Genomic DNA, 27,877 nt, shown 5'->3' on the forward strand with positions numbered 1-27,877 from the left:
TCAACACCTCTAATACTTGTTTGACATGAGACACATGGGATTCGAAGTCAGGAGAGAATATCAAAATGTCGTCAAGATAGACAATAACAAATTTACCTAAGAATGTCATTCATGAAGTTTTGGAACACAGCTGGGGCATTGCTGAGTCCAAAAGGCATCACCTGATATTCAAAGTGTCCTGCCGGAGTATTGAACGCCGTCTTCCATTCGTCTCCCTCCTTTTTTTTTTTTTTTTTTTTTTTTAATAAATATATATTTTTATTTTCCAGATCATAGTATTAATACATAAAACAATAATAATCACAACAGTATGCCTAGCATGGCAATCATAAACATCCTTACAAGAAAAATTCTATACAACATCCTAAGAACACCCTCACGACAATATATAATAATAACTATATCAACCCCCCCCCCCATTGGCTGCCGTCCACTCCATTCATTAATGTATAGAATAGTATTAATTATAGCTATGTAGCTCTGCGTGCAACTCTCCGTTTCCTTTCAATGTCCTCATAAACTCTAATTTTTTGAAGATATGAACCCCACTCCCTTGTTGAGGGCGGGGAGACAGAGCCCCAATACTTTATCAATATAGCTTTAGCGACCATCAATCCCCGCATCCAAATCGTCTGACCTGGGGCGGGACTTCAACTTCTGACCCACAATCTCCAAAGATCACTATCAAAATCCCCGGGTTATAGTTCATTGAACTCTCCTTTTGTAAGGTAGCAAAAACCTCATCCCAATAATTTCTTATTTTGCTGCAGCTCCAAAGCAAGTGGACATAGTCTGCGTTAATATATCCACATTTGGAGCAGCAGCAATCCGTCTTTATTTTGGGGAAATTTTCCTTGGGTTTTGGGCGTATAGTAGAGTCTATGGAGGATCTTAAATTGAATTAACCTATGCGCACTGGAAGCTGTCGCCTTTCTCACATTCCTATAAATAGTAGACCACTGTAGTGGGGGGCAATTCAACTCTTGCTCCCACTTATCTGTGCTTTTGAAAGGTGTTACAGTTGCCAGTGCCATTCGGAGTTTTGCATAAAGTCTGGATAACTTCACTTTTTCGTACTTCTGAGCGTCACAAAAATCAAAAAATATATTCTCTTGTGGAAAAATCTGGCCCCTATTCTTAGAGGCTTCAACCATATGTTTCAAACGTGAATACATGAATAAATCTAATGGTGAACTATCAGTAAAACCAAATTCCAAAAGTGATTTAAACCGACCCATATAAAAAAGGTCAGACACCCTGTTGATACCGTTACGTACCCAATAACCAAAATCTGTAATTTTGAAGAACTCCTCCAGCCCCCTGTTCTCCCACAGAGGGGTGAAAACAAACGGACCGGAAGATTTAAGGATCTTCTTCAGTCTGTTCCAAACCCTCTGCAGTGAGCACGGGATCAGCAAGGACCTCCTCATTCCCATAAACCCATTCTTCAAACATGCAAAAATATTATCAAATGGTTTATCAAAAAGTTTTGTCAAATATCGTGAAAGTAAACTCTCTTTTGAATAGCAGCAACGCTGAATCTGTGCACATAAATAATAACCTTGAAAAAAAGGTAATGACAGCCCACCATCTGCCTCCGACAACCATAGATATCTCTGCTTTATACGAACCCTCTTCCTTCCCCAAATTAAATCGTTGATCATAGCCTCCAACCTATGAAAGAAAATATCATCTATCCAGATAGGGGCGGCACACAACGGAAACAAAACTATCGGTAAGATAATCTTTTTAATCAGAGCTATTCGATCCGTCTGTGCCAATATCAACTTCCGCCAAAGGGCAGATTTTGTCCCTGACTTTATTCAGAACCGGGGCCAGATTAAGATCATAAAACCTATATATAGGGACCCCAATCTTAACCCCCAAATAATCTAAGGTGTCATTGGGGACCAAAACACGAACTCGCCTCCCCTCATCTACAGCTTTGCGGTTCAGCGGGAGGAGCGATGACTTTGACCAGGTGATTCTATAGCCTGATAGTTTACCATAATCTTCTATTACCTCTATGACATACGGGAGAATTTTCCATCCCTGATCCAGGAACAGAATCACGTCATCGGCATATAGACTTATTTTATCGCCCACTCCCGCCACCCCAAAACAGTCTATACGACTATCTAAGCGAATCCGGGAAGCCAATGGTTATAATAACATAGCGAAGAGGAGAGGAGACAGGGGGCAACCTCGTCTCCCTCCTTGATTCGGATTACATTGGATTGGAAAACCAGGTTGCCCCAGGAACCTGGTTAAATAAATCTGGAATCAATGGAAGGGAGTATCTATTCTGGACAGTGATTTTATTTAATCTCCGGTAATCGATACATGGCCTAAGACCACCATCTTTTTTCTTAACAAAGAAAAACCCTGCCCCCATAAGAGAGACAGAAGGTCTAATATGCCCTTTACCAAGGCTCTCCTTAATATAATCTTCCATGGCCTTGCGTTCGGGCTTAGAAAGATTATAAATTCGCCCCTTAGGAAACTTGGCCCCCTCTACTAGCTCTATAGTACAATCATAAGGTCTATGGGGGGGTAGAACCTCCGGGGTTGGTGATGAGAATACATCAGAATATTCCCTAACAACAGTGGTTAAAGTATCAGACTTTACTGAGACCCCAGCCTGTACCACGGACAAGCACGAGTCACACTTAGGCCCCCATCTCACCAACTCCCCCTTGGACCAATTTATAGTGGGGTTATGTAGTCGGAGCCAAGGCAACCCTAGTACCACCTCAGCTGGTAGGTTCTCCAGGACTAAAAGGGAACATCTCTCTGAGTGGCACACACCCACGGTTAGAGAAATCTCTGAGGTACATGAGCTTACCATACCACCAATAAGAGGAGTAGCATCAATAGCCATGACATGGATAGGAGTTGGTAAAGCAAACATTGGAATACCCAATCTTACAGCGTACTCAGAGTCAATAAAGCTGGCCGCTGAGCCAGAATCAATAAAGGCCTTACCCGGCCATTTATCTACCCCCAGAGAAATCGTAATGGGTACCAAAAGCTTACATTTAGAAAAATCAGGGTGTACCTGGTATTTAGGTTGCCTTGCCTTAGGAGACTTGACAGAGAGGACCTTCTTAGGACACTGGTTGATCCAATGGTCAGGATCTCCACAGTAAAAGCATTCTCCCCATCTGCGGCGAAGATTCCCTCGGGTCATGCCAACCTGCATGGGTTCCTCGTTGGAGACCTCAGCATTGTCTCTGGGATAAGCCTCTGGCTGGACCACCATCTGGGAAGAGAACTGTTGTTCCTGTCGTCTCTCTCTAACCCGTCGGACAACAAGGTTCATCATCTCCTCTAAGGTCTCTGGAAGTTGATAACTGACCAGAAGATCCTTTAAATTATCAGACAGACCTGACCTGAACTGACTCTTCAGGGCTGGTTCGTTCCATCCTGAGGGGACACACCACCTTCTGAATTGGGTGCAATAATCCTCCACAGGTAGATTGCCCTGAACCAGTGCCTTTAGAGCCGTCTCGGCTACTAGAGCCCTGTCTGGTTCATCATAGAGGGTAGCCAGGGCCTGAAAGAACCCCTCCACAGAAGTTAAACAACTGCCGCCAGCAGGTAAAGAGAACGCCCAGTCCTGGGGATCACCCTGTAGTTGGGAAATGATAATGCCCACGCGTTGACTCTCGGGGCCAGAGGACACGGGGCGCAAACAGAAGTAAAGTCTGCAACTCTCCTTAAAAGAGAGAAACTTCTTCCGGTCTCCAGAAAAGGGTTCTGGGAGCTTAATCTGGGGCTCAAAATGCGGACTGGAGGCCTGAGGAGTGGAAGAACTAGCTCCTGCACCATCTGGGTCAGATTAGAGACATGGTCAGTCAGGGTCACCAGAGGATTCATTATACAGTGGTTATTGGGCCTGTTAATCTGTAACGGTCACGTACACACACACACACAGGGGGGAGGATAGTGACCACTGCGCTCCATCCTCACCCCTGGCCCTGCCTACTTGCCTCACGAGTCCTGATGACAGGGGACAACTGGACGGCAGTCCCTAACTTAGTATACATGCGCGAAGGACAGAAAAGACAAATAACGGATAGTGAACGGACCGGGTCAAAACCAAGAGGACAACGCAGTACAGAGGGATAAGGAAAGAAAGGTCAGGAGAAGCCGGGGTCATAAATACCAGGAGAGTCGAGAAGTACCAAAGGAGTCCGCAAATAATAGTCAGGTGGAAGCCGAGGTCAATATACCAGGAAGGATGCGCAGTACAGGAGGAGCAGGCAAAGGATCGTCAGGGAACAGGATCAGGTAAGTACACAGGTATCCAACAACTGCCAGGAACCTAAATTAACAGGCAACCTGTGGCCAGCAGGCTGCCTGTATTTATAGTGGGGAGTGAGGGTCATGTGATGTGGCCAGCGTCACATGACCGACAGACCGACTAGTCGAGCACCGAGTGATCAGCTCGACGCTCAAGGCAGACCTAGGAGCAGGGAGCCTCCCAGCTAGCAAAGCCGCCCTGGGAACGAGGTCAAACACAGATCCTCGCTCGCGAAGCTAAGCAGCAGGTCTGCGGCTGATGGGAGACGAGTGTGCCTTCGGCACCCAGTTACACATACGTTTTGCTGGATCCGGCAGGCAGTTCTGGCGATGGAACTGCCTGCCGGACTCCTCTCCCGCAAGTGTGAAAGTACCCTCAAGGGGTTGTCCGAGTTCAGGGCTGAAACCAGACATACCCCCATTTTCACTCCTACGGTCCCCTGATATATGCATCGGAGCATTTAAAGCTCTCTCTTGCCTTGCGCTGTTGGTTTATATTTTGTTACCAGTGATGTCACCGGCCCTGATGGGCAGGCCATAGCACTGCCCTAGCCATTTTACTGGCCAGGGCATCCCTAACGCTCGCCCATTAGTGCCAGTGACGTCATCGGGCTCGCTGCTAGGCATAAGAATTTGTCTAGCTCAGGCATGCTCAACCTGCGGCCCTCCAGCTGTTGTAAAACTACAACTACCACAATGCCCTGCTGTAGGCTGATAGCTGTAGGCTGTTCGGGCATGCTGGGAGTTGCAGTTTTGCAACAGCTGGAGGGCCGCAGGTTGAGCATGCCTGGTCTAGCTTTATCCATGGAGAGCCCAGTACGTCACCGGATCTCCAGAAAAAGCCTTTTCCCTACGCAATTCACTGCAGGGCAAAGGATATGTCCGGGTTCAGAGCTGAGCCCCTCTAAAGGAGTATTCACACCTCTGTCATTCATCACTAGGATCAGAATACCCATCCTATGCAGCAGTCCCAGGTTTCCATAAATCATATTTGCTTCTATGGAAGCTGTGGAAAGAGCATAGCCCTGCCTGCCCCGACTTTTTCTATAGCCATGGTCACCTCTTTTAGTTGGTGCAATAGTTAATGCCCCTTTTTAGACACTAGTCCCTGTGAATAGTGCTCATGGTGGACAACGTCTATTATGGTCATTGTGCTTACAATACCAGTTATTGTTTGCACACTGGCCCATTTAGTAAATGTATGAGCCATTAAAGATATTTGACGCTGTACTATTGCGACGGACTTGACAGCAGCAAGGAGTCCTTTTTTAGTGATATTGTTGTGATAGAAACATAGAAACATAGAATGTGTCGGCAGATAAGAACCATTTGGCCCATCTAGTCTGCCCAATATACTGAATACTATGAATAGCCCTTGGCCCTATCTTATATGAAGGATGGCCTTATGCCTATCCCATGCATGCTTAAACATCTCCACTGTATTTGCAGCTACCACTACTGCAGGAAGGCTATTCCATGCATCCACTACTCTCTCAGTAAAGTAATACTTCCTGATATTACTTTTAAACCTTTGCCCCTCTAATTTAAAACTATGTCCTCTTGTAGCAGTTTTTCTTCTTTTAAATATTCTTTCCTCTTTTACCTTGTTGATTCCCTTTATGTATTTAAAAGTTTCTATCATATCCCCTCTGTCTCGTCTTTCTTCCAAGCTATACATGTTAAGGTCCTTTAATCTTTCCTGGTAAGTTTTATCCTGCAATCCATGTACTAGTTTAGTAGCTCTTCTCTGAACTCTCTCTAGAGTATCTATATCCTTCTGGAGATATGGTCTCCAGTACTGAGCACAATACTCCAAATGAGGTCTCACTAGTGCTCTGTAGAGCGGCATGAGCACCTCCCTCTTTCTACTAGTAATGCCTCTCCCTATACACCCCAGCATTCTGCTAGCATTTCCTGCTGCTCTATGACATTGTCTGCCTACCTTTAAGTCTTCTGAAATAATGACCCCTAAATCCCTTTCCTCAGATACTGAGGTTAGGACTGTATCACTGATTTTATATTCTGCTCTTGGGTTTTTACGCCCCAGGTGCATTATCTTGCACTTATCAACATTAAATTTTAGTTGCCAGATTTTTTACCATTCCTCTAGTTTTCCTAAATCCTTTTCCATTTGGTGTATCCCTCCAGGAACATCAACCCTGTTACAAATCTTTGTGTCATCAGCAAAAAGACACACCTTACCATCGAGGCCTTCTTCAATTTCGCTGATAAAGATATTAAACAATATGGGTCCCAGAACAGATCCCTGAGGTACCCCACTGGTAACAAGATGCCAGTTGCAGTGAAGCAACAAGGGCACAGGGCCCCTTTTAGTGATGTGATGGTCGGTGGTACCCAGGTTTAGGAATGCCAGAGTGGTGTAGGGTGGCCTAAATGTCCCTTAATGGTGTTGCACGTGTCACGGTGCTCCTACCTGGATACGCTGGAACCCCAGGCGTTGTCGTCTGAAGCAGAAAAAGGGTAGTAGTAGTAGGGGATGAAGAATAAATTTGAGTCCAGACCTTGTGTATAGTTGAACAGCAACTTTACTTTCAATAAACGTGCCTCCAAACGATTTACAGACTTTATCTTGGTTTCCAGCAGGCGTTGGCATATACGGTGGCAGGCAAACTCCTCTCTACTATGTCTGTTGCTCTCTGGCTCTGCTGTGCTAACACGATAGCTATAGAGCTCAGCTTATTATTTAGGCTGTACTTCACTTTATAATCTGGTCTGTCTCTAGCTTTATCCAGGGAACACTTTACTCCTGGTTTCTGAGGCTCTTAGCTTTGGCCTCCAGATCCAGCTGAGCTGAAGGTACTCCAGCTGGCCCAGACATGGCTTCCCCTAGCAGGGGGTAAGCTGCAGCTCTCTTCTAACTAGAACTCTACCCTCCCTGCAGCAAGTGGGACACGCCCACCACACCACAGAGGGGGGTGTTAGAATGGAATAAAAAGCTCCATTCGCTCCATTCTCTGTAAGATAGCTCTGCCATTTATGCTGCCACCTGCTGGTGAACCAAGCACATTATATGTGAACATAAACCGTTACATGGAAAGAGATATGCACATTATACAGCACCTAGAAATAGATACATGTGAGGACACTAGGTTAACCATAGGAGATAGTGGGCGTTACACTAGTCATTACTATTTGTGGTGTTTTTAAATGGTCCACCTTATGTTTTAGGGTCCATTCACACGTCCGCAATTATGCGGAACGGAATTGGGGACCCATTTATCTTCTTTGGGGCAGCACGATGTGCTGCCCGGATCCGAAATTGCGGATCCGCACTTCCGGGTCCGCAATTCCGTTCCCGAAAAAAATAGAACATGTCCTATTCTTGTCCGCAATTGCAGACAAGAATAGGCATTTTCTTTTAAGTGCCGGCGATGTGCGGTCCGCAAAATGCGGAACGCACATCGCTGATGTCCGTGTTTTGCGGATCCACGGACCCGTGGATCCGCAAAACACACACGGACGTGTGAATGGACCCTTATTGATATGTATAGTATGTTTATTGCTATTATATCATATGTTATACTATGACATTACATTAGGGGTGAGTGAAACCAGCTTCAGATCCAAGATCCGAAGTCAATTTGTTCGAAAACGTTGTTTTAAAGGGATTCTGTCAGTTTTTTACCCCCCCCCCCCCCCATTTAAAAATATGGTTATGTTCATGGAGCTCTAGCGATTCCTAATGTGGTCTTATAACCGAAATCTGTAGGCTCATTTTGTCTAAAAAACGTTATAACTAACCTGTCATTCATCTCACAAAGGTGCCCAAGGGGATGCTCATGTCTTCCAGATGCCGCCCGCACCCGCCGCCGTTCGTGCCCAGCTCCTCCTTTGCTGTCATCAGCGCCGCCTCAGAATCCTTTGCCACGCCTCCGGCTCTCCCTCACTCCCCCCTCCTTCTTCTCTAACATCCCGCGCGTGCGCACAGGCCTGTGCCTGATGCGCCCGTGCAGACTTCTCCGTTCGGCTTCATGGAGCGAAGTGCGCATGCGCCGGCACTTCGCTCAACCTCCCGATGACCTGAACACTGGCGCCAGCCTGTCAGAGGCCTGTGCGCACGCGCGGGATGTTAGAGAAGAAGGAGGGGGGAGTGAGGGAGAGCCGGAGGCGTAGCAAAGGATTCTGAGGCGGCGCTGATGACAGCAAAGGAGGAGCTGGGCACGAATGGCGGCGGGTGCGGGCGGCATCTGGAAGACATGAACATCCCCTTGGGCACCTTTGTGAGATGAATGACAGGTTAGTTATAACGTTTTTTAGACAAAATGAGCCTACAGATTTCGGTTATAAGACCACATTAGGAATCGCTAGAGCTCCATGAACATAACCATATTTTTAAATGGGGGGGTAAAAAACTGGTGACAGAATCCCTTTAATGCTGTACAGAGACTTGTCTCCGTACAGCATTAAAATGTATGTGCTTCGGAGAGGCAAAATTTGTTAACTCCGAAGTTGCGCGAAATTCAGTGAATAACATCGGGCTTCGATTCTACAACCTTAGGGCTCATTCAGACGGCCGTATGCTGTCCGCAAAAATACTGAATGCTATCCGTTTTTTTGCGGATCCGCAAAAAAACGGATCTGCAAAAAAACGGATAGCATTCAGTATTTTTGCGGACCCATAGACTTCAATGGGGCCATGTCCTGATTTTCACGGACAAGTATAGGACATGTTTCATTTTTTTTGCGGATCCGCAAAAAAACGGATAGCATTCAGTATTTTTGCGGACAGCATACGGCCGTCTGAATGAGCCCTTAAAAACAGGAATCCGAAGACGGCTTTAGTACTGAGGTACCAGCTGATACCGAAGACGACTTTGGATTTCTGTTTTAAAATGTTTTTAAAATCATAGAATCGAAGCCCAACATTTTTCACCAAAGTCTTGCACGACTTCGGACTTAACAAATTTTGCCTCGCCGAAGCACATACATTGTAATGTTGTATGGAGACAGGTCTCTGTACAGCAATAAAACAAAGTTTTTGAACCAGTCGTCTTATGATCTTGGATCTGAAGCTCGATTCGCTCACCCCTACATTATATGTGTAGGGAGCTGTGCTGCAGTAGGACCTTTGGGGCACATGACCCATCTGTGCAGGTCCTCTCTGTAGAGCGATGCTCCCATCCTTCAACTCAAAGGAAAGTGGAATAAAACCCACTTTACTTCATTGGGGCTGTTTGCATTTCCTCCTTTAGGCCCTATTGACATGACCATGTCCGTTTTGCAGACCACAAAACGTGGGCTTTCAGGTCTATGCGGTCATGCCGCAAAAGATAGGACATATCCTATCTTTTGCCGCATTTTGTGGATTGTGGACCCATTGAAGTCAATGGGTCCGCACTGCGATGCAGGGTTGCACATGGCCGGTGTCTGTGTTTTCAGCATCCACGGTTTGCGGCCTGCAAAACGGACACGGCCTTGTGAACGGATCCTTAGGCTGTAGTGTCTTGTACTTTGATCCTTTAATATGAGGCTGTGGTAGTTTTCAATCAATTGTACTAACATGGTGCTGGGGAAGTCTGGTTCCAGACCCAATGATTGGTGGGAAACGACTGACTGGTTCATACAAGTGTTCCGCGTTCATCACATGGACCTGGTATTAGACTCTATTTAGGGGTCAGTCAGGCAGATATCCTAACCTCGACAAGACCCTTTCTGCTTTACAAGTCAAGCTGTCTGGTAAAGGCCTCTGTAGAGGAATGTAAGCTGATGCCTAGATGACTGGAGCAAACACCCTGTCTAGGGATGAGCGAACCCGAACTTTACAGGTTCAGGTGGTGCAGGAAATCCGTTATGTATTCCGTTATAACGGAATATAATGGAATTTGTAGACGGAATGCAAAACAGAAGCCTTTTAAGAGGCATTCCGTATTGATCCGTCATAATAGAAATCTATGGCCAAGAATAACGGATCCGTCTGGTTACCATTATGTAGGACTTGGTTTTTTGGTTTTTCCTTTTTGCATTCCATTTACAAATTCCCTCACCCCCCAACACCGAACCTGAAAACGCCCCTACTATTAAAAAAATTTTTTTTTAAATCCTATACGGCGAATGGCATAACAGAAAAAAGGGGTCAAAATGGCTGATTTGCCATTTTTTCACTGCTTCTATTACCCATAAAAATGTAATAAAATGTGATAAAAAAGTCACACACACTCCAAAATGGTATCAATAAAATTACAGATTTTCCTGCAAAAAAATTAGTCCCTATATAGCTCAGTAGACATAAGTATAAAAAAGTTATAGGGGTCAGAATATGGTGATGTAAAAAAAATGTTTTTTTTCAAAGTTACATTTATTTTTACACTATTTAGACATAAAAAAACCTACACATATGGGGTATCGTTGTAATTGTACTGATCCAGAGAATGAAGGGCATGGGTCAGTTTTGCCACAAACAGAACGCCGTGCGAACAGAACCCGTAAAATGGTGGAGTTTTTTTTTCCAGTTTCACCCCATTTAGAATTTTTTTACCGCTTCCCACTACATTGTATGCCATAATTAATGGTGGCATTGGAAAGTACAACTTGTCCCGCAGAAAATAAGCCCTCATACAGCTATGTTAACGGAAATATAAAAAAGTTATGGCTCAAGGAATATAGGGAAGAAAAATGAAAACGAAAAAACCTCTGGTAGTGAAAGGGTTAAAGTCTCATCACAACAACCTCTGTCCATGAGATTAATCACAATGTAATGGCCTATCCTAGCGACCATCACACTATATGATGGAAGTATCCCTTTAATCATTGTCATTATTGTTGGACTGTTATTTTTACCGTGCAGGAAACGTGTGACAAGGGAGAAGGTGCAGTGGTAATGGGTATTTATTTATTTATTTATTTATTAAGCAAGAATTTTACTGCACTTATTGTTCAGTCCCAGAGTAATGCTTTATGTATGGTGATTGTACGAGAGAAGACACACAGTGGTATATGTATGTCCAGGAGACAGCGGCATCTATCTATTATCTATCTATTCAGCCTCATATCTATCTATCTATCTATTATCTATCTATCTATTCATCCTCATATCTATCTATCTATCTATTCATCCTCATATCTATCTATCTATCTATTATCTATCTATCTATTCATCATCATATCTATCTATCTATCTATTATCTATCTATCTATTCATCCTCATATCTATCTATCCTCATATCTCTCCTCATATCTATCTATCTATCTATCTATCTATCTATCTATCTATCCTCATATCTATCTATCCTCATATCTATCTATCTATCCTCATATCTATCTATCCTCATATCTATCTATCTATCCTCATATCTATCCTCATATCTATCTATCTATCCTCATATCTATCCTCATATCTATCTATCTATCCTCATATCTATCTATCTATCTATCTATCCTCATATCTATCTATCTATTCATCCTTCTATCTATCTATTCATCCTTCTATCTATCTATCTATCTATCTATCCTCATATCTATCTATCTATCCTCATATCTATCTATCTAATGTATATACAGGTGAAACTCAAAAACTTAGAATATCGTACAAAAGTCCATTTATTTCAGTAATGCAACTTAAAAGGAATTGCATTAATGCAGCTTAAAATTAGAATTTTGTGAAAAAAGGTTCAATATTCTAGGCTCAAAGTATCACACTCTAATCAGCTAATTAATCCATATCCCCTAGGCAAAGGGTACCTCAAAATTGTGACTTTGGGGTTTCATAAGCTATAAGCCATAATCATCCAAATTATAACAAATAAAGGCTTGAAATATCTCGCTTTGCATGTAATGAGTCTATCTCATATGTTAGTTTCACCTTTTAAGTTGCATTACTGAAATAAACTAACTTTGCACGATATTCTAATTTTTTGAGTTTCACCTGTATATATTTCCTTATAAATTACTGTTTAAGTGTAATGTGACTGGTTCACCAGCAGATGGCGGCAACAGTGGCAGAGCTAGTTTCCCTGGAGAGGAACCTTCTAGTTCCCTCTAGAGAGGGAGGAGTTAGTTAGAAGTCAGTCTAGCCTTCCCCTCCTTGGGGACAGGTTGTGTGCAGAACTTGCCAACATCCAAGCTAAGTATGCTTGATGCCAGGAAGAGGTTCCTAGGATAAAAGATAAAGTAAGAGACAGAATACAGACAGCTAAGTAAAGTTCCAGCAGAAGAGGAAAAGTTCCTATTTAACCCAGCCAGCATAGCAGAGCTGAGAAAGCTACAGCATAGCAGAGCTGAGATTGTTGCAGAAGTGTTTGCTTGCCAGTAGTTAAAGGGCTTCTGTCACCCCACTAAACAGTTTTTAATTTTTTTGGTTAGTTATAATCCCTATACTGCGATTTATGCATACATACTGTAATTAATCATTTCGGTTCAGCAGATTATGTTAAAAACGTACTTTTAAAATATGCAAATTACCTTGCTACCAGCAAGTAGGGCGGCTACTTGCTGGTAGCAGCCGCATCCTCCTATCCTAAAGAGGCCCCCTCCACATGTTGATTGACAGGGCCAACGGACGGGATCGTCCTCTGGCTGCTCCTGTCTGCTATCCAGATCTCGCGCCTGCGCCGTAACGGTATTCAGTCGGCGCAGGCGCACTGAGAGGAGGACGCTCGCTCGGCCGCTCCATCCTCAATGCGCCTGCGCCGATGACGTCATCAAGTACACCCGGAAGAGATTTATTATTAATAATCGTTGGTGGTATAGTGTTAATAACTGTCATTTTTATAAAATTATTTATTCCCATTTCGTTGGTGGTTTTTGTGGCAGCATGCTTATTATGTACATACAGTCAGGTCCATAAATATCGGGACATCGACACAATTCTAACATTTTTGGCTCTATACACCACTACAATGGATTTGAAACAAACAAGATGTGCTTTAACTGCAGACTGTCAGCTTTAATTTGAGGGTATTTACATCCAAATCAGGTGAACGGTGCAGGAATTACAACATTTTGCATATGTGCCTCCCACTTGTTAAGGGACCAAAAGTAATGGGACAATTGGCTTCTCAGCTGTTCCATGGCCAGGTGTGTGTTATCCCCTCATTATCCCAATTACAATGAGCAAATAAAAGGTCCAGAGTTAATTTCAAGTTTGCTATTTGCATTTGGAATCTGTTGCTGTCAACTCTCAAGATGAAATCCAAAGAGCTGTCACTATCAGTGAAGCAAGCCATCATTAGGCTGAAAAAACAAAACAAACCCATCAGAGAGATAGAAAAAACATTAGGCGTGGCCAAAACAACTGTTTGGAACATTCTTAAAAAGAAGGAACGCACCGGTGAGCTCAGCAACACCAAAAGACCCGGAAGACCACGGAAAACAACTGTGGTGGATGACCGAAGAATTATTTCCCTGATGAAGAAAACACCCTTCACAACAGTTGGCCAGATCAAGAACACTCTCCAGTAGGTAGGTGTATGTGTGTCAAAGTCAACAATCAAGAGAAGACTTCACCAGAGTGAATACAGAGGGTTCACCACAAGATGTAAACCATTGGTGAGCCTCAAAAACAGGAAGGCCAGATTAGAGTTTGCCAAACGACATCACAGTTCTGGAACAACATCCTATGGACAGATGAGACCAAGATCAACTTGTACCAGAGTGATGGGAAGAGAAGAGTATGGAGAAGGAAAGGAACTGCTCATGATCCTAAGCATACCACCTCATCAGTGAAGCATGGTGGTGGTAGTGTCATGGCGTGGGCATGTATGGCTGCCAATGGAACTGGTTCTCTTGTATTTATTGATGATGTGACTGCTGACAAAAGCAGCAGGATGAATTCTGAAGTGTTTCGGGCAATATTATCTGCTCATATTCAGCCAAATGCTTCAGAACTCATTGGACGGCGCTTCACAGTGCAGATGGACAATGACCCAAAGCATACTGCAAGAGTAACCAAAGAGTTTTTTAAGGGAAAGAAGTGGAATGTTATGCAATGGCCAAGTCAATCACCTGACCTGAATCCGATTGAGCATGCATTTCACTTGCTAAAGACAAAACTGAAGGGAAAATGCCCCAAGAACAAGCAGGAACTGAAGACAGTTGCAGTAGAGGCCTGGCAGAGCATCACCAGGGATGAAACCCAGCGTCTGGTGATGTCTATGCGTTCCAGACTTCAGGCTGTAATTGACTGCAAAGGATTTGCAACCAAGTATTAAAAAGTGAAAGTTTGATTTATGATTATTATTCTGTCCCATTACTTTTGGTCCCTTAACAAGTGGGAGGCACATATGCAAACTGTTGTAATTCCTACACCGTTCACCTGATTTGGATGTAAATACCTCAAATTAAAGCTGACAGTCTGCAGGTAAAGCACATCTTGTTTGTTTCATTTCCAATCCATTGTGGTGGTGTATAGAGTCAAAAATGTTAGAATTGTGTCGATGTCCCAATATTTATGGACCTGACTGTACTTACCTGATTCGAGCATCCAGCGACGTCACCAGACTCTCCGCCTCCTTCCAGCGATGCCGGCGTCTTCTCCTCCGGGTGTACTTGATGACGTCATCGGCGCAGGCGCATTGAGGATGGAGCGGCCAAGCGAGCGTCCTCCTCTCAGTGCGCCTGCGCCGACTGAATACCGTTACGGTGCAGGCGCGAGATCTTGATGGCAGACAGGACCAGCCAGAGGACGATCCCGTCCGTTGGCCCTGTCAATCAACATGCGGAGGGGGCGTCTTTAGGATAGGAGGCCCTACTTGCTGGTAGCAAGGTAATTTGCATATTTTAAAAGTACGTTTTTAACATAATCTACTGAACCGAAATGATTAATTACAGTATGTATGCAAAAATCGCAGTATAGGGATTAAAACTAACCAAAAAAAATAAAAACAGTTTAGTGGGGTGACAGAAGCCCTTTAAGCCAATACCTGCTGATGACCAAGATAAAGTCTGGAAACTGTTTGGATTACCATTTATGCCAAGTAAAGCTGTGTTCCACCTTAATACAAAGTCTTGACTCCATTCATTCTACTTCCTTCATCATCCAAGTTAATCAACCCTTTTTGCACTTGCTTCAGACCACCACGTCTGGGATCCAGGTAGGAGCACCATGACACGTGCATACAATATCTTCAGAGACATTGTAGGCCACTCTACACCACTCCGGTAATCCTACATCTGGGTACCCACACTACTAGCCTACCAGGCTCATTGTTAGTATATACCAGTTCAGGCCACTAGATGGCAGCATTGAACTGTGATATAGTGATTTCTATACAGGATAATGGAGCAATTTCCATTATTATGTATAAGTTGCAATCTGATGATTGCAGGTTGTGGTTCACTTTGGGGACCTAACAAAAAGGTCTAACATATGACAAATGCATTGAAATGCCGGATCCGTCTCTCCAGTGTCATCCGGAAAAACGGATCCTGCATTTATTTTTTTCTATTTTTTCGCGGTCTGAGCATGCGCAGACTGCAATGCCGGATCCGTTTTGCCGGAACACTCAGGGCCGGATCTGGCATTAATGCATGTCAATGGGAAAAAATGCTGGATCTGGTATTCCGGCAAGTGTTCCGGAGTTTTGGACGGAGATAAAACCGCAGCTTTCTGCGGTATTATCTCCATCCTGAAAAGTCTAAAAGACTGAACTGAACACATCCTGATGCATCCTGAACGGAATTCTCTCCTTTCAGACTGCATTAGGATAAAACTGATCAGTTCTTTTCCGATATTGAGCCCCTAGGACGGAACTCAATGCCGGAAAAGAATAACGCTAGTGTGAAAGTACCCTCATCTCTAAAGTACTAAGAGGTCATAAACACTTATTTAAGCCACATTCTTATCAGTAAGATGAGAACTGAGTTTTAATGAGTGTTTATAAGGTCAGCGAGCAGAGATAAGGAGTCTGTCTGCTCCCCAGATGATGGAAGTTGCCCCCAAAGGTGTACATAGCCTTTAAAGAGGACCTTTCACCAGGATACATGTATTACCTTACAGTGCGACCCCCAGTGATGTCTTTGTGTTTTCTTTTTTTCCACTGTGGTCCCTGTTTGTTTTGGCGCCTCATATGCTAATGAGCCGATTCGGTTGAACTAGGCGGGGACTTGAATTTGTCCTGGGCGTGGTTATCTTCTCCCTGGCTGCGAGCGCATCCAATCAGAGTGCCCCGCTGTTAGCCAGGGAGAAGGAACTCAAGTTCTCACAAGAATCGCAGCTCCTTCTCTCGCGAGAACTTGAGCTCCTTCTCCCTGGCTAACAGCGGGGCACTCTGATTGGATGCGCTCCCAGCCAGGGAGAAGATAACCGCGCCCAGGACAAATTCAAGTCCCTGTCTAGTTGAACCGAATTGCCTCATTAGCATATGAGGCGCCAAAACAAACGGAGACCACAGCGGACGGAAGGGGAGGGGGGGGGGTTCTTTGAAAAAAAAAAAAAAAAGCATAAAGACATCGATGGGGGCCACACTGTAAGGTAATATAACTATTTCAATACATGTATCCTGGGGACAAGTCCTCTTTAAAGAAGAGCATGTTTTGGAGGTAAAAGGCCAGACTTATTTACCACCAAAACCAGACTGACTGACCTTTTGAATGTCTGGTTTAGCCTTTTTCTTATATCTGAAAACTTGTTTTTGTCTGGAAAAACTGCTGTGCCATTGCTATTGAGTATCACTGAAGCTCTAATGCAAGTCTGTGAGAGACAGGAAGTGTAACATTGTATTTGTTTGTGCTGAGGTTCTCCTTTCCACTCCACCCGCTAGAAGGTTCTAGTTTAGCTAGAAACTGTATATAAGGAGAGCAGTCTGAGCCTCTAGTGTGCTGCAGTCAGGGACCAATACTTAGAAGAGTTGAATCCGCTGAGACGGGGACGCTGAGCCACAGACCCTAGATCACCAGCCTTGGACCAGGGTACCAGCCTTCTAAGGAGAAAGAGGGACAGCTAGCTCAGGACTTTCCTCAGCATCAAACCCTTCTTCTGCCAGGCAGGAGACTGGAGAAGCCAGCCCTATGCCTCGCCTGTATAGTTTTGCAGCTGAATTCCTCCAGTAAAGAAGCAGACTGGTTTACTGCAGACCCTGACTCTCTGGACAAAGCAACACATGGTGACAACACAACGGTGTACAGGGGACCCAACATAGCATTGGGGCCACACCAAATCCGGCCACTGCATATGGATATGCCATCACTGCAAATTCCTGGTCACCCTGTATATGTATGTATGTATGTATGTATATATATATATATATATATATACATACATACTGTACATGTAGCAGAGATGTATTTAGCTCTTGGTAGAGGGGGGCATTATACATAGTTACACTACACACAGATGTAGCAGAGATGTATTTAGCTCTTGGTAGAAGGGAGCATTATACAGAGTTACATATGGATGTAGCAGAGATGTATTTAACTCTTGGTAGAAGGGAGCATTATACAGAGTTACACACAGATGTAGCAGAGATGTATTTAGCTCTTGGTAGAAGGGAGCATTATACAGAGTTACATATGGATGTAGCAGAGATGTATTTAACTCTTGGTAGAAGGGAGCATTATACAGAGTTACATATGGATGTAGCAGAGATGTATTTAGCTCTTGGTAGAAGGGAGCATTATACAAAGTTACACACAGATGTAGCAGAGATGTATTTAACTCTTGGTAGAAGGGAGCATTATACAGAGTTACATATGGATGTAGCAGAGATGTATTTAGCTCTTGGTAGAAGGGAGCATTATACAAAGTTACACACAGATGTAGCAGAGATGTATTTAACTCTTGGTAGAAGGGAGCATTATACAGAGTTACACACAGATGTAGCAGAGATGTATTTAGCTCTTGGTAGAGGGAAGCATTATACAGAGTTACATATGGATGTAGCAGAGATGTATTTAGCTCTTGGTAGAAGGAGCATTATACAGAGTTACATATGGATGTAGCAGAGATATATTTAACTCTTGGTAGAAGGGAGCATTATACAGAGTTACACACAGATGTAGCAGAGATGTATTTAACTCTTGGTAGAAGGGAGCATTATACAGAGTTACATTTGGATGTAGCAGAGATGTATTTAGCTCTTGGTAGAAGGGAGCATTATGCAGAGTTACACACAGATGTAGCAGAGATGTATTTAACTCTTGGTGGAGGGGAGCATTATACAGAGTTACATATGGATGTAGCAGAGATGTATTTAACTCTTGGTAGAAGGGAGCATTATACAGAGTTAAATACAGATGTAGCAGAGATGTATTTAACTCTTGGTAGAAGGGAGCATTATACAGAGTTATACATAGATGTAGCAGAGATGTATTTAGCTATTGGTAGAAGGGAGCATTATACAGAGTTACACACAGATGTAGCAGAGATGTATTTAACTCTTGGTGGAGGGGAGCATTATAGAGTTACATATGGATGTAGCAGAGATGTATTTAACTCTTGGTAGAAGAGAGCATTATACAGAGTTAAATACAGATGTAGCAGAGATGTATTTAACTCTTGGTAGAGGGGGGCATTATACATAGTTACACACAGATGTAGCAGAGATGTATTTAGCTCTTGGTAGAAGGGAGCATTATACAGAGTTACACACAGATGTAGCAGAGATGTATTTAACTCTTGGTAGAAGGGAGCATTATACAAAGTTATACATAGATGTAGCAGAGATGTATTTAGCTCTTGATAGAAGGGAGCATTATACAGAGTTACATATGGATGTAGCAGAGATGTATTTAACTCTTGGTAGAGGGGAGCATTATACAGAGTTACATATAGATGTAGCAGAGATGTATTTAGCTCTTGGTAGAAGGGAGCATTATACAGAGTTACACACAGATGTAGCAGAGATGTATTTAACTCTTGGTAGAGGGGAGCATTATACAGAGTTACATATAGATGTAGCAGAGATGTATTTAACTCTTGGTAGAGGGGAGCATTATACAGAGTTACACACAGATGTAGCAGAGATGTATTTAACTCTTGGTAGAAGGGAGCATTATACAGAGTTACATATGGATGTAGCAGAGATGTATTTAACTCTTGGTAGAGGGGAGCATTATACAGAGTTACATATAGATGTAGCAGAGATGTATTTAGCTCTTGGTAGAGGGAAGCATTATACAGAGTTACATATGGATGTAGCAGAGATGTATTTAGCTCTTGGTAGAAGGGAGCATTATACAGAGTTACATATGGATGTAGCAGAGATGTATTTAGCTCTTGGTAGAGGGGAGCATTATACAGAGTTACATATGGATGTAGCAGAGATGTATTTAGCTCTTGGTAGAGGGGAGCATTATACAGAGTTACATATGGATGTAGCAGAGATGTATTTAGCTCTTGGTAGAGGGGAGCATTATACAGAGTTACATATGGATGTAGCAGAGATGTATTTAGCTCTTGGTAGAGGGGAGCATTATACAGAGTTACATATGGATGTAGCAGAGATGTATTTAGCTCTTGGTAGAGGGGAGCATTATAGAGCATTACACACAGATGTAGCAGAGATGTATTTAGCTCTTGGTAGTAGCTGCATTATTTGATAACCCAGAGATAGCCCTCTATGATGACAGTAGGTAGGACTCATCAAGGCTAATTGCCCTGGGAATGTCACATCTGACAGCCTTAGTCCTAGCAGATATCATTGCACATATACATCGATGGTACGGATACTGGATATAATGTGCTGTAAAGCTGTAGAAAGGATATTCATGACTAATCCAGGGTCTTACATTTCTATTTGCACTCATGTCATGGGCACATGGAGACCCCTCTGTTCTCCTTCATATCTTTTTCCACATATCACCAGAATGTCAGCCAAATCTACAGTAATTGCAGCCTTTCTCTATAGAGACAGATGTAGCAGGGCAGAGTTTGTCATCAGTTGCAGAGCTGACTTTGTAATTGGGCACCACTCACCTGTGCTTTCTTTGGGTTTTGTTAGAGAGTTATCATGATGCACACACAAGGCAGCCATAAAGAGTTAAATGATAAATCCAGCTCTGCTACATGCATGATTTACAGATTTCACACTATTGTACGTGGCAGATTTGGTTATCGTTACCTGTATAAAGATCTTCAGAGTGGCATTGGACACCAAACTGGTACACACTAGAGAAGAGGGGTCAGGCTCTCCTTCCGGGGTTATGTTCTGGTACCTTACTCCCATGATAAAAGCCATGGGCAGGGCAAATACTATAGATGAGACCCATATGACGGAGATAATCTTCTTGGTCCTCCTCCTGGACATGATCATCTTGGCCTTCATGGGATGACAGATGGCCAGGTACCGTTCGCAGCTCAGGCTGGCGATGTTCAGCACGGTGGCATAGGAGCAGATATCACGTAGGAAATAGTAACTCCTGCACACAGCGTCCCCAAATACCCAGGGGTAATGGAACCAGATGAAGTTATAAAGCTCTATGGGAATACTGATCACCAGGATGAGGATGTCGGACAGTGCCAGGCTCACCAGGTGGTAGTGCACTGTGCCCTGTAAGCTCTGCAGGCTGCACTTCTTCAGCACCAGCTGGATGGTCAGCACGTTCCCTATGGTGCCCACCAAGAAGATGAGGATGTAAAGAACAGTGATGAACACTTTTGACGACAAGTTGGTGTCCACACCCAAGGGGTGAGACGTGTCTATGGTGGCATTTGGCACTTCTGAGAACCAAGTGAGATTGTTGAGCGCCAGTGTCTCCTCTGCCATCCTGAAGCCGGCTCCTCTGACTGCCTGGCTGGCACTAGAAGAACATTTCTCTGCCACAAATCACTCCATGTCTTCACCACAGTGGGTGCTTCCTACTTGGTCACTCTTAGTCCTTCTGCATCCCTTTACCTGCAATGCCCACCTGTTCATGCAATTGCTGCCTGGTTTGGTACTTGTTAAGTAGTCATGCCAGTCTGCGGTTAATAAGACCAGAGGCGTTTTCAAATTCCAAAACCCATCTGATGGCTTCCTTGTCCTGTGTGAATGCTCAGGGGGGCTGGCGTTGGAGAAGAAGTCTGAGAGATCTGGAAGCCGGCAGAGGTGTAGGAGGTATTTCAGGGGCTGCAGGCAGGAAGGGCTTTGCTTGCTGAGTGACTGCATATCTGCCAGAGACCTATCAGCTCACGTGTTCTCCTCCAAAGACCATACGGTATCGTCTGTAAAGATTTCATCCCTAGAGATAGAGATTAATATGAATGAGACATTTAACAGGTGTGAGATCCCCCCGGTGTGCCTGCTGTGCGTACAATAAATTCACTTCACCGTGAGATTATGTGACCCGCGGCAGAGATTACTGACTGGAGATCAGACCTATGGAGATTGCTCTGTAATTTACCGGAGTGCCATTACCACTCCTTTTGACACCTTGCTACCATCTTCTATGTGCTAATGTATAACATCTAATGTATTCTATGTCATCACCTAATAATGCAGACATCCCAACCTGCAAAAACCCATTTCAGGGAGGTGCACTTCTCATTTCAGGGAGGTTTTCTTTTTTTTTCTTTCACAAACTTTTTATTACATTTTCCAGACATATGCAGTATCTGCACACTTTGCTCTATCGTGTGGAGGACGGGGCTCATTACCCTGCCCCAAATTATCATATTTATGTATATGATTAAAGGGATTCTGTCACCACCTATAAGCCCTGTGAGCTAAACATCTGCTCATGTCCAGGTAGCATTCGGATTTCTAAGGTGGCCTTATAAAAGCTATTTGTGGCTTTATTCTGCGGAAAAACAGGTTTTACTAACCTGTCAATCATTGAATTAAGGTGCCCAAGCAGGGGAGGTCTGTGGATGCATGGTGCCCGGCCGCACGCATCGCCGTTCGTGCCCAGCGCCGCCTTCCACTCCTCAGTGCCGCCTCTCCCTCCCTCCCCCTCCTCCCGCTTTGAGATCCTGCGCATGCGCACAGGCTCAGCCTGATGCGCCGTTGCGGACTGCTGGCATCGGCTTCTTCTTGCACTGTGCACACGCCGAGAAGGGGACACTGCTACAGGTTGCCGGAAAGGTTTACTGCGAGTAACTAGAGATGGGAAGTTCGGATCTTTCACATGAATCGGTTCATTCGCTGAGCTGACAAGAAGCAAGTGAACCGAAGCTTAGGTTGCGTAATGCGCATGCGCGGATGCTTCCATTCACTTGCTGACTCACTGAGTCGGCTCTTGGTCTGAGTCAGGAAGTTTATTCTTTAAAACCCTGTGTGTAATTATCTACCCCACTGTAGGAAAAAACAAGCATCCAGGGGGGAAGGGGGGGGGGGGTGAATTTAACACTGGGGTAAATAATATAATTAAAATGGAGGGTTAAATGTGTAAATGTATTTTAAAAAAATACATCTCTCTCAATAGTTCTATAGCTACTGAATGAGACAGAAGAAGGGATGCCTTTAACATATACACTCACCTAAAGAATTATTAGGAACACCTGTTCTATTTCCCATTAATGCAATTCTCTAGTCAACCAATCACATGGCAGTTGCTTCAATGCATTTAGGGGGGTGGTCCTGGTCAAGACAATCTCCTGAACTCCAAACTGAATGTCAGAATGGGAAAGAAAGGTGATTTAAGCAATTTTGAGCGTGGCATGGTTGTTGGTGCCAGACGGGCCGGTCTGAGTATTTCACAATCTGCTCAGTTACTGGGATTTTCACGCACAACCATTTCTAGGGTTTACAAAGAATGGTGTGAAAAACATCCAGTATGCGGCAGTCCTGTGGGCAAAAATGCCTTGTGGATGCTAGAGGTCAGAGGAGAATGGGCCGACTGATTCAAGCTGATAGAAGAGCAACGTTGACTGAAATAACCACTCGTTACAACCGAGGTCTGCAGCAAAGCATTTGTGAAGCCACAACACGCACAACCTTGAGGCGGATGGGCTACAACAGCAGAAGACCCCACCGGGTACCACTCATCTCCACTACAAAAAGGAAAAAGAGGCTACAATTTGCACGAGCTCACCAAAATTGGACTGTTGAAGACTGGAAAAATGTTGCCTGGTCTGATGAGTCTCGATTTCTGTTGAGAAATTCAAATGGTAGAGTCCGAATTTGGCGTAAACAGAATGAGAACATGTATCCATCCTCTGATGGCTACTTCCAGCAGGATAATGCACCATGTCACAAAGCTCGAATCATTTCAAATTGGTTTCTTGAACATGACAATGAGTTCACTGTACTAAAATGGCCCCACAGTCACCAGATCTCAACCCAATAGAGCATCTTTGGGATGTGGTGGAACGGGAGCTTCGTGCCCTGGATGTGCATCCCTCAAATCTCCATCAACTGCAAGATGCTATCCTATCAATATGGGCCAACATTTCTAAAGAATGCTATCAGCACCTTGTTGAATCAATGCCCCGTAGAATTAAGGCAGTTCTGAAGGCAAAAGGGGGTCCAACACCGTATTAGTATGGTGTTCCTAATAATTCTTTAGGTGAGTGTATATCTCCTTGAGAAGCCAATTTGACCCTAAAGGGTTAATTCAACCTGTAATCTAAACTCTGTCCTGTCACTTCTCTTATCTCTCTGCTCTGCTATCAGTAAACCTTTCCGGGATATATTGTTTCACATGTGGGTGTCAGGGAGCTGCTATCTAATAGCGGGAGACTCCCTGAACCTCCGGGAGACTTGAGATCCCTGATTATGTGCATATTTATTCCTGAAACTGTTATGTTCAAGTGTAATAACCTGGTCCACCAGCAGTTGGCGGCAGCAATTGGCAGAGACAGTTTGTATGGAGAGGAACCTTCTGCTTCCTTTCATTCCTCTGTAGCTAGAGGGAGGAGTTTAGTTAGTGAGAGATGAGTGTCTAGTCCACCCTCCTTAGGGAGAGATTGTGTGCTGGATAGCAGAGCACTGTCTGCTCTGCTAGGCCTGCAGGCCTGTACATGATTGCTTGACCTCTCCTGGGCTTGCATTGCCTTCACCCAAGCTGAGCCGAAGCTTGAGGTACTCTTAAGCCAGGACAAGAAGTCCCTAGGACTATAAGTAAGAGACAGACTACAGCTTAAGTTCCAGCAGAAAATAAAGAGTTTCCTATTTATCCAGCCAAGATTAGCAGAGTTGAGAGTGATACCGCTTAGCAGAGCTGAGATTGTTGCAGAGAAGTATTTGCCTGCCAAAGTTAAGCCAATACCTGCTGATGACCAATATATCGTTTGTAAGCTGTTTGGATTACCAATTTATGCCAAGTAAAAGCAACTGTTCAATGTTACTACAAGTCTGGACTCCATTTATTCCACCTGTTCATCATCCAAGTTCAACTGCTTCGGACCACATCACATCTGGGATCCACAGATATCCAGGTAGGAACACCGTGACACGTGTATATAACATCTACAGAGACTGTAGGCCACCCTGCACCACTCTGGCAATCCTACCCCTGGGTACCAACATTACCATCTACAAAGGGAGCCTTGTGCTTCCGCTGCTTAACCGCAGCTGGCGCCATGTTTACTTGCTCTGTAAGAGGGACATATTTCGTAGAAACCTCCTAAGGGGCAAGGGATACCCCAGGCGTGGCCTAGTGGGCCCGTTGCAGCTCCATATTACAGTCAAGCCAATGGTAATGGGCTGGGGGTAAGACTCTGCATCATTTAAATCAAGGGGGGTTTGACAGATTTGCCGCCATATTTTTGTGACCGCAAATCAAACAAAATATGGATGCAACAATGAAAATGTCAAAAAAAATCTACGCAAAAAGCAGAATATGTGTAAAGGGAAGTCGGCGGCGCGTGCTCTCCTTGCAGCGCAGCTGGCATCCCGCTTGTGATTGGCCACAGGTTGCCTGTGATTGGTCTTACCACACTCGCGTATTGTATATCGTGACTACTGTGCTTTTGACGTTGGCTTGTTTTGGACTTCGTTTCTGCGACTTCCCTGGTACTTACGCGACCTCTTGGCTTTGTTATTGTTATTTCCCTTGTACTGTTGTTACCTCTTGGTTCCTGACCTCGGCTTGTGTTGGATTTAGTATTTTCCTGTGTCCCTGCGTTCCTCCTGGCTTGGCTCTCTTGATTCTGGTTACAGTAGTTTTCTTCTTCCTTAGGCCCCTGCACGTATTTAAGCTAGGGACTGCCGCCCAGTTGTACACCGTCGGTTAGGACAGACCATGCAAGTAGGTAGGGATAGAGGTGCGGGTGGAGTTCAGGGCTGCACTCATCCCTACCGAACGTGACAATATGTAGAATGATAAATGAGCGGGTAGGCAGACAAAAAAGGGTGCCAGGGGTCCAATATGGGGGCTAGCCTACACATTGGTGGCGCCATAAGCTACTGCATGATGCCCTCTAACCATACCCCTCATTAGCAGGTGGGCTTACCTTCTTCCTCTGCCTTCTCATCACTTACCCCATGATTAATATACAGTACATGCCAGTCTCTTTCTAACAAATGTAGAACCAGCCCTGTACCTCACATGGATCCAGAGATCTCCCCATTCATTGCTCTGCTCAAAGGTAGTGTATTTTCTGCTGCAGCTCAGGGGGCGTGTCCTTTCTGCTGCAACTCTCACCCTATCACAGCTCAGGAAGCAGTTGAAGGATGAAACTGAGCATGTGCGACCATCTCTGTGAGCAGGTGAAATAAATAAGAAAAAACAAACAGCAGGTGGCGCTATACACAAACATTTTATTGAATAACTCAGCAGCTATACAAAAATGTTAATTACATGCAATTAGAAAAGTATTCAGATCCAGGAGCTGGTTTGAAAAATTCAATCAGGAAGGCTTATCTTAGCAATATGGCATCATGTACAATGGTGGAAAACCCCTTTAACACTCCCCCAATAGCTCCTGCAGTCAGAAGGAATCAGGACTAAACAGCCCAGTGTCACTCCCAGCATGCCCTAATAGCTGTAGGCTGTCCAGGCATGCTGGGAGTTGTAGTTTTGCAACAGCTGGTGGAGAATCCCTGATCTAGCCTGTTGTCCACTTTGAAAAATATATTAAAACGGACCCTCGGAGAGTACAGTTGTCCACTAATGTGCTATTAGGTGCTGATGACACAATATGCACAGAGTTTGCTGTCTTGTAGATTCATGCATTTGGCGCTACTGTTTATAACTCTCCCTGGCGGTGTGCACTATAAATCCGTCGTTTGTTACGGAGATTACAGCACGTCTAGCATATTATTTCTGTCCTGCTTAAAAAAAATAGATTTTTTGAGATGGAGAAGGATGCAGACGGAAGCTTCACAGGTTGCAGATGAGGTGCAGTTAAAACCATACCTGAAAAGAACATATGGGGGGACATTTACTAAGCATGTTGCGCCAGAATTATGGCGTAAAATGCGTCAAAAAGAAAGGAGTTTTTATTTGCACCAAATATATCAACTGTTTTCTCCAGAAATTTCACCATAAAGAATGCATCACGCCAGAAATGAGTTATAAATTGGGCGGGGCTATCAAATTGGCGCATATTACGTCTCATTTATCATCCCTTGATCAGCAGAAATGGCTCAGCTTATGTGGTGGTGTTTTATGTAAAAAAAAAAAGTCGCATTTACGGCATAAAGATGGGACTTTTTGTCAAAAATTCATATTTATGTCATAAAGATGAAACTTTTGGTCAAAAGTCGCAAGTGGAGTCTTGCAACCATGGCTAAAATGGTGCATTTTGGTTTTAAAAAGTCGCATTTTAGTGCTATTGGCGTTAAAATGTTGCAAATCGAGAGAAATAGGGGAAAAATCAAGTTTCTATTTAAAAACATCACATTTTAAAAGTGGTGGTTTGATATATGAGGCGAAACCAAATCACCACGTTTGATTTGTAATGTTAATATTTTTTGGCGCAAATTACGCCATTATTGATAACTGTCCCCCATGGTTTTACTTGCCCTTGTTTTGCGGTGCAGCAATTGACCATGTTTCAAGCTCAACCGCATTCTCAAGTGACGGTAAGTGGATTGAAAGCAATTTAAAATTGTCATAACATGACGTTCTGCCCTGATCCCAGACCTTCCTCAGATAAAACACGAATAAACAGGAATAAAAGCCCTGAAAAACTATTTGTCATCGACGGTTACACAGCACTTTTATTGCCTCTAGTCCTGTGGTGTAACGCTACTTTCACACTAGCGTCTCAATACCGGAAAAAAACACTTCCGTTTTGTCCCCATTCATTGTCAATGGGGACAAAACGTAACTGAACAGAACGGAGTGCTCCAAAATGCATTCCGTTCTGTTCTCATACCGGAGAGGAAACTGCAGAATGCTGCGGTTTGCTTTCCGTCCTGGGATGCAGAGCAAGACGGATCCATCATGACCCACAATGCAAGTCAATGTGGATGGATCCATTTTCTCTGACACAATAGAAAACGGATCCGTCCCCCATTGACTATAATGGAGTTCATGACGGATCCGTCTTGGCTATGTTAAAGATAATACAACCGGATCCGTTCATAACGGATGCAGATGGTTGTATTATCAGTAACGGAAGCGTTTTTGCAAAAATGCTAGTGGTAAAGTAGCCTAATGCTGTGATCAGACAGATATATCAGAATATGACAATTTTGCTTTGAGTACATACATTTATAATTATTTTCGTATTATCTTTGGAGTGTCAGAGTGACATCAATGAAGAAGGTTGTGAGTGCCGTCATCCCCGCAGCATTCTCTCAGGGTCGTTTCT

At 43.9% G+C, this 27,877-nt stretch overlaps 1 protein-coding gene across 1 annotated transcript in view; it reads right to left on the bottom strand.

Moving 5' to 3' along the window:
• NTSR2 (neurotensin receptor 2) overlaps positions 1-21,619 on the bottom strand; it is a 70,181-nt gene extending 48,562 nt beyond the window's left edge. Inside the window, exon 1 of the mRNA XM_040430971.1 lies at positions 20,319-21,619. Within this exon, the coding sequence (XP_040286905.1) occupies positions 20,319-20,963 (645 nt within the window). The 5' untranslated portion in view covers positions 20,964-21,619. The remainder of the gene's footprint in view (positions 1-20,318) is intronic.
• Between the last annotated feature and the right edge of the window lie 6,258 nt (positions 21,620-27,877).

The sequence above is a fragment of the Bufo bufo genome, chromosome 4 (genome assembly GCF_905171765.1).
Source record: "Bufo bufo chromosome 4, aBufBuf1.1, whole genome shotgun sequence".
Classification (NCBI taxonomy): Eukaryota; Metazoa; Chordata; class Amphibia; order Anura; family Bufonidae; genus Bufo; species Bufo bufo.